The following is a 15,260-nucleotide window of genomic DNA, read 5'->3' on the forward strand; positions in this document are numbered from 1 at the left end:
GAAAGCGTTCCGTAAGTATGGAACGTTTTCATTGTAACAGATGAACCAATAACGTAGGCTACTGAGAATAAAGTTCTATTCTGTCATTCACTGCCCTCTCCCTTTTACCACCTTTGCCCCTTCAGTGTTCCTGACTGGCTGTGATCGTGTGCCCATCCTGGGTATGAACCAGATCAGGATGAGGGTCCAAACCCTTCTCAACTCCTCCCAACAGCATTTCCCAGAGGCGCTGACCTGTCACTCTCTGTTGCAGCTGCCCATCTACCCCTCCAAAGAGACACTACAGAGCAGGCTTATAGAAGCTGTTGGTCACAACAGAGGCTTCTGGAATGAATAATGGGTGTTTTGTGTTGCTTCTGTGTATAGTCCTCTCCTGTGTTCATCTTTTCATTGTTCCATAGTTGAGTTTAAGATTTGGATTGTTTTAATGTAGGGTTGTATTTCAAATCCTAACTTGAGATCTGTACAGTACTATGACATTATCATATTGCATTCACCTAATTTTATTAAAACATTTATAAATCAAAAAGTACAGCATGGTTTGTGCCTGCACATTAAACAACACATTAACAAAAATGATAACAACCAAGATACAAGGAAATCCCAAAGTATTTGAAATAATCTAAATGTTAAAAGGAAGCATATCAGGTTTTCAGTTGAACACAAGAACTATTATTTTACAAGACCCACCAAATGGTTCATTACAGAAATCAATGAGAGCATAATATCCCTGCAGTTAGGTGGCACACAATAAGGCACAGATCATTTGACACATCCTTCTCAACCATGTTCCCCCAATTCACAATATAGGGCAGCATTGAACTCAAGACGCTCTATAGCGCAGCGCACTATAAGATACTTTTAAAGGTAATTTACACTTGAGCAGACATGCCAGCATTTACCATGAATGTGATCTCAGTGAACATCGGGGACAAGGCCTTTAAAAGGTGTATTTTGGGTTGCATCGTGCCCTGACATTACAAAAACTCCAGGCTCATGATTTGAGCACCACTGACTTCAACTTATATTTAGAGTACTACTGAAGTTCATAGCACTTCTAAATGAGTCATTTTCCTTTGTGAACATGATTCCATTTCCAAAAAGACATACATACTGTTCAAATGACGAATACTTAATTCCCTTTGAATAGAGATGTGAACAAAGTGGTATCTGGTTTTAAGACACTATATAGAGGTCATGTTAAAGGTACAGTCACCCGTGATTAAATTACAAACATTACTCTTTGATTTTTAAAAGATTAGTGAAAAATAGATCACTTCCAGATCAGTGGAGGCTGCTGAGGGGAGGACGGCTCATAATAATGGGTGGAACGGAGTGTTTGATGTATTTCATACTATTCCTCTCCACCAATTACCACAAGCCCATCCTCCCCAAATAAGGTGCCACCGATCTGTGTTCCAGATAAATACAGTAAGTGTATTTAAGATCAGCGATCATCATGAGATCTTTATGTAACACCGCCCTCTGGTGTTTATGATCAGACTTAACCGTGGCGTTCAGGAACGAGTTGTTGGTGAACTCCACGGTACAGGGCCCGGGGGTGCATGGGTCCCCCTCCAGCTCCAGCGGTCACATTGTTGGGTGCGGCCGTGCTCAGGATGATAGCGGGCACGTACAAGGTTAACTGTGGGGACCAGTAGCGGCCCAGGTTGAAACCGTTGATCCACACCTGGCCCTAGTGATTAAAACAAAACAAAGGAAAATCATTCACAAAAAGGCTAGAAATAACGTACGTGTTCAGGATTCAGAAGTGTCAGGGACCATGAACAAATATGCTGCACCAGGGTATATGAAACTAACGTGGTTCAGTAAACAGTGCTTATGTGATGAGTGACCTTGTCTGAGATCTGAAGAGGTGTGTCTAAGGCAAATGCCTCGGCTTTAGCTCAGAGGGCTAACACACCAGTCTTGTCATCACACAGAAGTCACAGGTCAGTTATACTGACCAAAACTATAAACGTAACATGCAACAATTTCAACGATTTTACAGAGATACAGTTCATATAAGGAAATATGTTTTTTTAATTAATTAGGCCCTAATCTATGTATTTCAGATGACTGGGAATAAAGATATACATCTGTTGGTAAAAAAGTATGGACGTGGATCAGAAAACCAGACATTATCTAGTGTGACCACCATTTGCATCATGTTCACAACTTTGACATCAGCAAACCGATCGCCCACACGACACCATACATGTGATCTGCAGTTGTGAGGCAGGTTGGACATACTGCCAAATTCACTAAAACAACGTTGGAGGAGGCTTATGGTAGAAATATGAACATTCAATTATCTGGCAACAGCTTTGGTGGACATTCCAGCAGTCAGCATGCCAATTGTATGCTCCTTCAAAATTTGAGACATCTGTGGCATTGTGTTGTGTGACAAAACTGCACATTTTAGTGTCCCCAGCACAAGGTGCATGCACCTGTGTAACGATCATGCTGTTTAATCAGCTTCTTGATATGCCACACCTGTCAGGTGGATGGATTATCTTGGCAAAGAAGAAATGTTCACAAACAGGGATGTAAACAAATTTGTGCACAATATTTGAGAGAAATGAGCTTTTTGTTTGTATGGAACATTTCTGGGATCATTTATTTCAGCTCATGAAACATGGGACCAACACTTTGCATGTTGCGTTTCAGTGGAGGCTGCTGAGGGGAGGACAGCTCATAATAATGGAATGGAATGGCATCAAACACATGGAAACCATGTGTTTGATACCACTCCACTAACTCCGCTCCAGACATTAACATGGGCCCGTCCTCCCCAATTATGGTGTCACCAACCTCCTGTGTTGCGTTTATGTTTTTGTTCAGTAATAGATGAGCTGGTTAAGAAGCTAAGATTGTTCTACAGAACCAGATTGTTCCTTTCTCTAAGCAGTGAGAAGCAGATTATTCAGTCAACCTGTTTATCTGTTCTTGATTATGGTGACATCAGTTATCAGATGCTGCTACTCTTAAACCTTTGGATGCCATGTCCCATAGTGCCCTTCATTTTACTCATCACTGCATCCTGTATCAAAAGGTTCATGTGTATATATATATATATATATATTAGTTTGGGTATAAAGTATAAATTTATGTTGTATATACAGGGCACATTTGCAAAAGAGGCCTAGGTCTAAATTTGTCTTCCCTATTAAAATAAAAGGTACAAAAATAAAATTAAAATAAAATAAAAGTTTGGGTTGGCATTGGGCCAAGTGCAGATTCACCAAACCTTAAAATGGTTTTGGTGTTTTATCATGGTACAATAAATCGAAATATAATGAACAAAGATACAAAGTCAGACTCTGGAAGTTGGACAGATAAGAATTGTGTAACAATGGCACTGCATTGATCAACAATATGCATTACATATTTTACCAATCCGATTTGATTTTTCATCAGAGTAAATGGGAATGAAATAGAATCGACTGAGTCATGAATCACTACATCTCTATGACATTTATGTCTGCAACTGACCGTGGCCCCTTTGTCTCCTTCCCAGTTCATGCACTTTATAGACCACTAGATGGTAGCGCAACCAAAGAAATCTCCACTGACAGTATTGCTGTCTTCATCCAATCTTGTTTGACATAAAATACCAACAGGTTCATCAACAGCATGTAAAAAATGGTTCTGTAATATGTCGATGTACACATTTCCTACTTTCACAAAACAAGCTTTATTGGGTTATAGATTCAAAGCAACAAGCATTCACAAAGACGTGGTTGCACAACTCTGTGTGACCAAACAAACAAACATACGCTTTACGAATAATTACCACAAAGGATACGTTTTGTATTTGTAATACATTTTAACCACAAATTTGATCAATAGGATAATATTTATGGTCAGGGATTTGTTTAAAATATTGATGTAGCCTAAATTAGGGGTTTTCATGGACCCCCAGCCATTTCTTGTATTTGAACTATTCCACAGTTAGCACACCTGACTCAACTAATAATCAAGCTGTTGAATAGGTGAATCAGGTGAGCTAAATTGTGAAACATCTGGCCACTGGCCTACATCAATATAATCTTAACAGTTCAAAAATGTCATTATACAGTAGGCCTATACTAAATAGTAACAACAAACATAAGAGCCTAAGCATTAATTAAAAATCCAAAACAATCATACCAGATATATTAGACAGGTCCACATCTATATTGGACTAACAACCATTAAAAATGTTGAAATTGTTGTCAACATTCAGTAGCCCTCTAAGCTCAGTCTCAAGGACTGTAACAGAGTTATACACTGTAACAACACCCTGAGCTGTGTTAGGACCCAAGGCACCTCCAGACTTGAGAGGTTTGTCGTTGTTGTCGGTGCAGCAGTAGGCATTCCAGTAGTGACTTGGAACATTGACTCGCTTGTTCTGGTCTACCCACGTGCTGCTTGGGACCACCCCAGTCACCACATACATCTTACTACAGCCTTCACTCAAAACATCCTTCAGCTTCTTCTCGTACTGGTTCCACGGCCCTTTGTTCATCTTCCCATCTTGCGGAGCTACGTTGGTATGGGTCATGGTGGCTTTGGAGGCATCTTCTTTATGGTGTCCTGCAGGGTTTAGGTGCCCGCGGTCATATGAGCCAAAGTTGTCATTGAGAGCCTGACTCCAGCCCAGCTTGTATTTCCGTTGGTATTGTGGAGAGCGTTCACTGCAACCAATGTTTTCGTTGTATTTCTTGATCTCACCCAAGGATCCAATCTTATCCATTTGCTGTGGTGGTAGGTCAGGATGCACAAGCTGAAAAATACAAACATTTACAAATTAGCCACTCCACTTCAAGCTTTGTGGTAGCAGTCAAATACAACTCATTATTATATTACTGGTATTCTAGGCTACTGGTATTTAGTCTGAAATTACAGTGTACGAAATACTACCTTCTAGTGCTTATTGCATGATTATAATCACTTTCTAACCTGCTCTACAGCGAATGTCCTTTTCTACTGTAAATACTTGAACTACACTAATGTGTTGCATCATTATGTAGTTGTAGGACATTGAAAAGGTGATAATGAAAATGAAATATGCAAACCTGTGGTTCATAATAAACTATGGACCCCTCTCTGCCAGGAACCCCTTTGATATCCATTTCATAGGCAGAGTACAGAGGGATCCTCCTGCCACGGTCATACAGAGTGGCAAAGTAATAGTGGTTACCGTTTCTCTGACAAATGTATGCAGGAGAGGCAGCATTGTAAGCAGAGAGACATTTCTCGGGATTCTTTAAGTCCTCTGGTTTGGGCTCGAGTGGAGTGGGGAGAGCTATATTCAGACCGGACACTGGCGTATTTCTGAAGAAAGAATCTTTGCAGTTGTCGAAATTTGGAGCCACTTCCCCTCTGGCCCCCAACATGGAGAGCAGACAGAGGGACAAGAGGGACAGAGTCACCATGCTGTGCCCCTGTGGAGAAAAACATCACAGATTAATCTATATTGCAATGTTACCTTTACATTATGACTGTTTAAGGTCACAATTAGTCACTAGAATCATCTCAAATCAGGTTATGAAAACCACCCAAGTTCCTGAAACATTATAGTTCCTGTTTACTGTAGTTTCCCACCATCTAGAGGTTGACTTCCTGCTTCTCATTTCTGGTCAAAGGTTGCTAAATGATCATGTTGCTGTAAGGTTATTAATGCTATAATCATATACACTCCAAACATATTGTTCATTTATCAGAAGACACTTTAGGAAATCTAATCAAGTCAAATTGTATTAGTCAAATTCGCCAAATACAAAAAGTTCACCTTACAGTGAAATGCTTACGAGCCCCTAACCGATAGTGCAGTTTTAAAAATACAGATAAGAATATCAGTATATTTCCTTAAGTGCATATCTTGATTGCATGACACATTAGTATTGTTTCTTGCCTCTAGCCTATTTCATTTCCTTGTATGAAATAGTTTTTGCTGTGCTCGATACAGAGAACCTTGCGTAATTGCATCGATTTTCGAAATAACCATAAGAAATTGAATTATCCAAATAATTTGTTAGATTTTCAATCTCACCTTGTGAACTTGTTTAACAGTCCTTTGAATTGTCTCACTCCCTCAGAGGTCTGTAGTTTCAGAGTAAACACTTCCTGTTACTCTCTAGATACTGTACATAATCTCTCTCTCTCTCTCTCTCTCACTCACACACACACTTTTTCTTGCAATCTAGATCCATAATCATTATGCCTTTAAGGACATTAAGGACGGGGGAGTTTTTCACAGGCAAAATCCTAGAGGTAAATCCGTTCCACCAGACACTGGGAGATGAATTCACATTTCAGCAGAACAATAAGCAAGGCCTGGAGTTGCTTACCAAGAAGACAGTGAATATTCCTGAGTGGCTGAGTTACAGTTTTGACTTAAATCTACTTGAAAATGTAAAACAAGACCTTAAAATGGTTGTCTAGCAATGATCATCAATCAGTTTGACAGAGTTCGAAAATAATAATGGGCAAATGTTGCACAATCCAGGTGTGGAAAACCCTTAGAGATTTACCCAGAAAGACTCACAGGTGTAATCGCTGCCAGATGTGATTCTATAAAGTATAGACTCAGGGGTGTGAATATTTATGTAAAATAAACATTTCTGTGTTTAATTTTCTATAAATTTGCAATAAAAAGGTAAAAACATGTTTTCACTTTGTCATTATGGGGTATTGTGTGTAGATGAGTGAAATAAACAAATATTTAATACATTTTTTTAGATTCAGGCAACAACACAACAAAATGTGGAATAAGTATGAATACTTTCTGAAGGCATTGAAGCCTAGCCTGAATCCGACTAGAAATTCAATACATTCTCTCTAATCGGAACGCGGCTACGCAACGATCAGGACAGCGCGGAGTCGGCGAGACATATGGCTCGGGAAACGTAGCTCAATCCAGTGATGAGATACTGCGGTGTACTCCTAATTATCCCAACGGACACATCTAGAATATTTAAATACTGCTAGTTTTTAATAACTAGTATTAGCATGTTACAGCTAATGCTATAGCAGCCCATTGGATTCTAGCGTTGGGGTGAGGAGCTACAGGAAGTGTTGTCGAATCCAATAGAATAGTTTACTCCAGTCAAGACAGGCACTGTTGTATGGGATGATAATAAATAACATTATTGTTGCTGCAAGTTAGATATCTATGGGGTTGATAAGGGACATTTATACGTCTAGGTAACCGTACCACCTGACATGACATGATACCAGCACCCTACTAACATCTGCGTGACTCCTGCGTTACGTGTCTGACCTACATGACATGATTACCAACGACTTACTAATGTCTGCGTGACGTCTGCATCACGTGTTAATGAAAGTCATAATGTGCATAGTTTATATTTACATGAATTCAATCTCAACCATAAATGTTAGAAACGTACAATGTATCGACTGGGTGGTAATGTTTCAAGAATAGGCATGTGTGTCAAATTAGTCATCATATTGTAGGCTATTTCCTAGATAAATGGGCTGCTTTTGTCAGTAGATGTTTAATATTCGGCCTTATCAACAAGTAGCCTAATCCAAACTGTAAATTATGTTTTTAGGCTGTTTTCTTTTATGCCCTCAATAAATACCCTTGCAGTTTATGTATTAGGCCTACAGGGCTACTTTATAAACATCCCTATGACGACCTAGATTTCTGTTTGTGAAATTCATTCAAGGTTCATTTTCATTTCCTGATTTGTTGATGATGATGAGTCTTTCTGTATGTCATATGGTTGGTTGCGGTCATATAAACCCTTCATTGAGTCGGACACATCGGTAGGTGCCTCTTTTTCAAGTGTTAGAATCTGTATGGACTAGTTTAAGAATATAACACAAAGATTTCATGGGGAGAGGATAGTCACAATGGCTTTGGTTTAGTGAAGCCGAATGGTTTAGATACGACCAAAACAGATATTAGTTGAGTTAATTTGATACACCTTAAATCTCAAATTCAGGGTCTGTCCGCAGGTAACAGTGTGGTCACGTTCATCAGAAATAATGGGAGACTAGTGTCTGTCACACGGATTCAAGAGGACCAAGATGGGAGAAGATTCACAGGGAAACTTTCTGCTTGGACAAGGCCAATATTCTCAGGTGGGTTCCATTCCATAATGATACATTTATATGTAGCCTACCCTCAAAAATGGGAGCAATGCCTTATAGTAATTCAGTGTCAATGTTTTGATTGACGTTGTAGTCACCCTCACATTCAAATAGCGAAAGTATACATTTTTTTTGTCATCTAATTCAAATGGGCCAACTCTAATCGTATTAATCTGTTCATTTTATATATATTTTTTCTATCAGACCATTGGGTAACCTATGTAACCGACAGGTAACTCAGGTTGCATGTGGAGACCAGCATTCAATTTTACTAACTCAGGGTAAATGACCATTAACACACCTCTAATCGCTGTTTCACAATGCAACTTAACCAAAACAGTCTAACCTTTCAAAACTGTAATTCTGTACAATGTTCTCATTGTATGGTTGCTTACTTCTGATTTCTGGTCAGATGGTCAGGTTTTCACATGGGGTCAGAACACCAGCGGTCAGCTGGGTTTGGGGTGGGGCGAGCCACGCGACATGTCCATGTCCCCCAAGCCCCTGAAGTCTCTATCAGGGATCCCCCTGGTTCAGATCACTGCAGGGGGAGAACACAGCTTCGCTCTGTCCCTTTCTGGAGCTGTGTTCGGCTGGGGCAAGAACACCGCCGGGCAACTGGGACTAGGGGACACAACAAGTACAGTATACATTACACAATAGCATATGTGTTGACTCTTGTTAAATATATTTAAATAATCAAGGTCCAGACCGAAGACCATGAACAGTACATTATTTGAAACAGGTGTGTTAGTGTTGGGTTTAAACAAAAGTCTTCCCACTCAGTAGTTCTCTCAGGCTGCAGCTGGAGACCCCTGATTTATCTATTATCAACCAGATTTCTTTGTAGTTGAAAACTATTTTGACCAGGATGAGAGAACAAAATTGTGTCATGTGTGTGATATGAGGTATGTGTTGTTTTGTAAATAAAACATTATAATTAAATGAACCCAATTTTCTGTAGACAGATGTGCTCCAGCTCATGTTGATTGCCTGAATCTGAAGAAGACTGTTTTGATTTCATGTGGAGGAGAACATACTGCCATTCTGACAAAGGTTGTATATCTGTCTGACATAATTACACTTTTCCCTATAATTTGAACTAAATGTTGTTTGGACCATACAATATGTCTTCCTTTTATGTGTATTTATTTAAATGGGTGTCTCAATGTTGTAGTTTTTAGTTCCCTGGAAATTCGTATTGAAACGTCCTAATTAACTAGAGGATAACACTGTATGATAACAGTCTGGGTTGATTTTGTTCTAGGGAGGTGTGGTGTTCACATTTGGCTCAGGCCGCTATGGACAGCTTGCACACAACTCTCTCCGAGATGAACTACGACCTCGAGTGGTGGGGCAACTTTGTGGATTAAAGGTTACCCAGATAGCCTGTGGAAGGTAGGTTACACTTATTAGACATGATCTGGAATTGACAAAATCTTGTATAGGACTGTTTTGGTTATTTTCATCTTAGCATAAGACCTTTTTAGAATTCATTATTGATTTGAGAAATGTTTTCTATGTCCGTTTGCCACATTAGACACCATACATTAGCATTTGTGAGGCCTTCCAATAAGATCTACTCATTTGGGCGCGGAGAGCAAGGGCTGCTGGGAAATGGAGTAAAGATTGATCAGTCTGTGCCCCTTCCAGTACAACTGCCAGGTAAAACATTAATTTATGGTATAACATTAGCCAGAGTACACGCATTTTCAGAACAGATCAAACTTGAATAAAAGTCCACTCAACAAAATGCTTATTTCAATACTCAACTAAAATAACATGAGGTAAAACATGAAATCACATTAACTTGATCATCAACTATTTTTATCAACATTTCAGACCAGATTGATGACCAGAAAATTTAACACATTTTTGCTGGAGGAAACCATTCCTTTGCGTTGTGCACTCTTGGTCAGGTATGGACACCATTTGGGTTTGAAACATTTAGTTAGCAAAAGAGGACATAGTTTGTCCTTTGTACTTAACATTTCTGTGATACGTTGCATCACATTGTCATCTTCCCAGGAGTCTGAAGAAAGGTCAATCACAGGTCAAGTGACGCAACAAGCATTAGATTAAGAAATCATTGACAAATGGATCTCAGAATGTGATTCAAAATCATGGAAAATTTACAGAAGTTAGTATGATAGTTACTTAAATAATTTACCGTTGTTGTTATTTCCATATTTTGTTTATGTACGGTCACATACTGAACTGAAAGATTACTCAATCTTGTATTTGCAGGAAATCACAAAAATGTTTTCTTCTGCATCATGTTTAAATGGGAGCTTTCTTGATAAAAGTTAACAGTATTTAATATTGGTTCAAATACATGATTGCCTTATGTTTGAAATATTACATTATTGAAGAATACTGATTTAAATATGGCCTAGATATTGACAATTATTTACTGGTTTTATTAGTTGTGACAAACATTTCCAAACCTCACCTAAACAGTCTGGCCTGGATTTGTCTCACCGGAAGCTGGCGAAAAAGGACAAAGTTTTGAGGTATTTTCTGAATAAATATATAAATTGATATGTAACCGTATTCTGACATGTATCGTTGATTGCACATTGAATTGCTGAAATAATTCTAAATTGTTGTCATTATCATTTGAACGAGGGACGATTCACACACCTCTATCATTGAACTAGGTTGAAGCTGTTGTCCAGCACACACTGCTTCCTCCCTGTATGAGGAGCCCATTGGAGTGGAAGGCTTGGTACCTGGTTCTCCCCGAGCTCCTGAGGGTCCTTCACAAACAGCACAGATGGACAGATCTCACCGAACCCCTCTTTTACACTGCTGCTACTCTCTGTTCATCATGTATGCATAGTCACTTTCACTATACATTCATGTACATACTACCTCAATTGGCCCAACCAACCAGTGCTTGGCTAACCTGGCTATCTGCATTGTGTCCCACCACCCGCCAACCCCTATTTTTACGCTACTGCTACTCTCTGTTCATCATATCTGCATAGTTACTTTAACCATACCTACATGTACTGTACATACTACCTCAATAATCCTGACTAACCAGTGTCTGTATATAGCCTTGCTACTGTTATTTTCAAATGTCTTTTTACTGTTGTTTTAGTTCTTTACTTATCTCCACACACCTACACACACACACACACATACTTATTTCGCACTATTGGTTAGAGCCTGTAAGTATGCATTTCACTGTCTACACGCACGTGACAAATACATTTTGATTTGATTTGCTGCTATCCTCAGACTGCACCCCAACAAGCTGCAGGTCCTCGGTAATGTTGCCCTCCATTTAAAATGTTTAAAGTGTGTCACCCCAAATTCAACTAATCAACAATAACGTAGTCGTAAATCTGTTTGTGCTGTTGCCAACTTCTTTTGTCCTTGTTCATTCGCTGTCTGGCAGATTTAGACTAGGCAAAACCAGTGATTATTTTTATTGAGTGTGGTATTCCTGGGCTAAAACTAAATGTGTACACTGTCATGTTGCCCCTGGAATGATTGTGAAGTAGACCAAATTCTATACCCCCACAAAATAGTTTGAGAAAGTAATCTGTGTGTTACCATGTCCTGTAGGCGACTGCTGGTCCGCATTGAAGCCCTCTCTCATGACCAAGCACATTAGGGTGTGGAAGAAGGCTTTAAACTTGCTCAGCCTATTGCAGGCGCTCAGGCGGGTCCCCGCCTCTTGGCGCTTTTTGATAGATGTAACTTGCTTGTGAAGAACATCCAGGCTCTCATGCTCCATACCGTTATCTCGCACCTGGCTCCTGTTATCTAACAAAAGACCGCTTGTTCTCGCAACACCCCGCTCTGAAAGTGCCCCCCTCCCAACTCATTGAACAGTTCCTGTCTTCATGCTACTTTTCCATCATGAGAAAGGCCCATGGCCTTGAAACTTTTAACAATGTTTCAAGTCAGCTATGTTGCATAACACATACATACATCCACACAAGGCAACATCAGATAATATTCAATCATATATATGGTAATGGCTATAATGTAAAATACAGGATCCAACATATACCTACGGGATGTGCCGGACTCCTACAGAGAGAGAGCGAGCAATTAATAATAGCAATATGACAATGATTCTATTAATGTTTATTCTATTCATATGACTGTATAGCAGCCTAGCTATTTGAACAACATGTTATACCTTGCACAGAAGGAGCAGCATTGATGAAAGGGTGTTTGTTTGATGAAAGTCCCATTGGCTCTGTGGTATACCACAACGTTGTCGTTGGATAGCTTTCGTCTGGTTAACAATGAGAATTCCAAACCACCCTCTTCATAAAACTATATATGGCAGAAATGTCACCTATCAGAGGGCAAGATGGAGCCTAGTAGACAAGTGTCCTGGGGTTGATTTGGGATTCATGGTGAACATGTTCTGCAACCTAGCTAAAATGTTTTGATACATTGATTTGACAAATGGTTTGAATGGTGTCAAGTGTCTATTGCTTCACCATATATTAATTGAGGGCATTTCCCCCCTAGAACACTGTGTATTTAGGAGAGTACCATGCTGGGCATCCCAACATCGTCACATTCTGGGAGGTGTTTGAGGAACTGACAGAGGATCAAAAGAAAGCGTTCCGTAAGTATGGAACGTTTTCATTGTAACAGATGAACCAATAACATAGGCTACTGAGAATAAAGTTCTATTCTGTCATTCACTGCCCTCTCCCTTTTACCACCTTTGCCCCTTCAGTGTTCCTGACTGGCTGTGATCGTGTGCCCATCCTGGGTATGAACCAGATCAGGATGAGGGTCCAAACCCTTCTCAACTCCTCCCAACAGCATTTCCCAGAGGCGCTGACCTGTCACTCTCTGTTGCAGCTGCCCATCTACCCCTCCAAAGAGACACTACAGAGCAGGCTTATAGAAGCTGTTGGCCACAACAGAGGCTTCTGGAATGAATAATGGGTGTTTTGTGTTGCTTCTCTGTATAGTCCTCTCCTGTGTTCATCTTTTCATTGTTCCATAGTTGAGTTTAAGATTTGGATTGTTTTAATGTAGGGTTGTATTTCAAATCCTAATTTGAGATCTGTGCGGTACTATGACATTATCATATTGCATTCACCTAATTTTATTAAAACATTTATAAATCAAAAAGTACAGCATGGTTTGTGCACATTAAACAACACATTAACACAAATGATAACAACCAAGATACAAGGAAATCCCAAAGTATTTGAAATAATCTAAATGTTAAAAGGAAGCAGATCAGGTTTTCAGTTGAACACAAGAACTATTATTTTACAAGACCCACCAAATGGTTCATTACAGAAATCAATGAGAGCATAATATCCCTGCAGTTAGGTGGCACACAATAAGGCACAGATCATTTGACACATCCTTCTCAACCATGTTCCCCCAAATCACAATATAGGGCAGCATTGAACTCAAGACGCTCTATAGCGCAGCGCACTATAAGATACTTTTAAAGGTAATTTACACTTGAGCAGACATGCCAGTGTTTACCATGAACGTGATCTGTGAACATCGGGGATAATGCCTTTAAAAAGGGGCATTGTCGGCTGCATAGTGCCCTGACATAAAAAGAAAACCAGCAGTACTATGGACCTCCAGGCTCATGATTTGAGCACCACTGACCTCAACTTCTATTTAGAGTACTACTAACTTCTAAATGACTCATTATCCTTAGTGAACTTGATTCAAATTCTCTAAATATATACATACTGTTCAAATGACCCATACTTAATTTCCTTTGAATACAGATGCTCATGTAAACAAAGTCATGTAGGGTGAAGACACTGAATTGTCAAATAGAGGTAATATGAGAGGTACAGCCACCTGTGATTAAATGACAAACATTACGTTTTGATTTAATAAAGGTCAGTGCAAAATAAACACTTCTAGATACATACAGTAAGTGATTGCACTTTTGATCAGTGGTTATGCAACATCGCCCTCTGGTGTTTGTGGTCAGACTTAACCGTGGCGTTCAAGACCTGGGTGTTGGCGAAATCCACATTACAGCGCCCGGGGGTTCATGCATCCCCCCAGCTCCAGGATTTTCATGTTGTTGGGGCGGCCGTGCTCAGGATAATAGCGGGTACATACAGGCTTATCTGTGGGCCGCGAGCGGGACAGTAGCAGCCACGTTGAAACCGTTGATCCACACATGGCCCAAATGATAAAAGGAAAACTATTTTAAAATAGACTAGATATAACGTAGGTGTTCGGGATTCAGTAGTGTCAGAGACCATGAACAAGTATGTTGCACCATGATGAGGGGGGGGGAAACAATATTATCCCATTTAGAATAAGGTTGTAATGTAACAAAATGTGGAAAAAGTCAGGGGGTCTGAATACTTTCCGAATGTACTGTAGTTAATTAATTTGGAAGTTATCAAAGCTCTATCGCAATTGTCGATCAGTTGTTAGAACGCATTAGATTGACAGTAGTCAGTCAGATTAGGTGATTTGGGGTGGCTATTCTATGTTCCATTATTTGTATTTCTATGTTTGGCCGGGTAGGGTTCTCAATCAGGGACAGCTGTCTATTGTTGTCTCTGATTGAGAACCATACTTAGGTAGTCCTTTGTCCCACCTGTCTTTGTGGGAAGTTGACTTTGTTTATGGCACAAAGCCTTTAGCTTCATGATTTGTTTTGTTCGGACTCTTTTCAAATAAAAATAATATGTATGTTCACCACGCTGCACCTTGGTCCTCTTCATTCAACGGCCGTGACAGCTACAGGTAAAAAAAAAAATCTATAAATAATATTAATAAACACCGGGTGTTGTTGACAAGCATATTCGGTTCATATACATATTATTAATATTTAATTTGGTGATTGTAATTACCCACCTCATCCTCAGTAGCTTATTCCAGCAGACTATTGGGAAACACAAGCACTTCTTACCTCGAAATTGCTAGCTATTTATATTGAATACATGTCTGTTAATTTGAACGAAGCAAGCTGCTAAATTGTTCAGTTTACGTTGTGCCTACATCTTGTCTAGGCGACTATAGACTATCTGAAATAAATTGTAGGCCTATCAGGGGCTATAGGCTACCTGCATCTAGCTAAACAAAGCATGGCACAGTTGAATTACAATCATAAACCCAGATTTTAGTCTGGTGCCTACACATGTTGAAATGACAATCTCGCAAATTGGCCA

General features: G+C 39.6%; 1 protein-coding gene and 1 pseudogene across 1 annotated transcript; one reads left to right on the plus strand and one right to left on the minus strand.

Moving 5' to 3' along the window:
• Window positions 1-3,673: 3,673 nt before the first annotated feature.
• Window positions 3,674-6,145, minus strand: LOC135574024 (endonuclease domain-containing 1 protein-like). The gene is made up of 3 exons (XM_065024751.1): window positions 6,038-6,145; window positions 5,061-5,429; window positions 3,674-4,768 (listed from the first exon to the last, which is right to left on the minus strand). Exons 2-3 carry the CDS (start codon window positions 5,418-5,420, stop codon window positions 4,187-4,189), a joined length of 942 nt encoding a protein of 313 aa, XP_064880823.1. The 5' UTR covers window positions 5,421-5,429; window positions 6,038-6,145; the 3' UTR covers window positions 3,674-4,186.
• Window positions 6,146-8,002: 1,857 nt separating this feature from the next.
• On the plus strand, window positions 8,003-13,209 carry LOC135574025 (probable E3 ubiquitin-protein ligase HERC3; annotated as a pseudogene).
• The last annotated feature ends 2,051 nt before the right edge of the window (window positions 13,210-15,260 follow it).

The sequence above is a fragment of the Oncorhynchus nerka genome, linkage group LG11 (genome assembly GCF_034236695.1).
Source record: "Oncorhynchus nerka isolate Pitt River linkage group LG11, Oner_Uvic_2.0, whole genome shotgun sequence".
NCBI classification, from domain to species: domain Eukaryota; kingdom Metazoa; phylum Chordata; class Actinopteri; order Salmoniformes; family Salmonidae; genus Oncorhynchus; species Oncorhynchus nerka.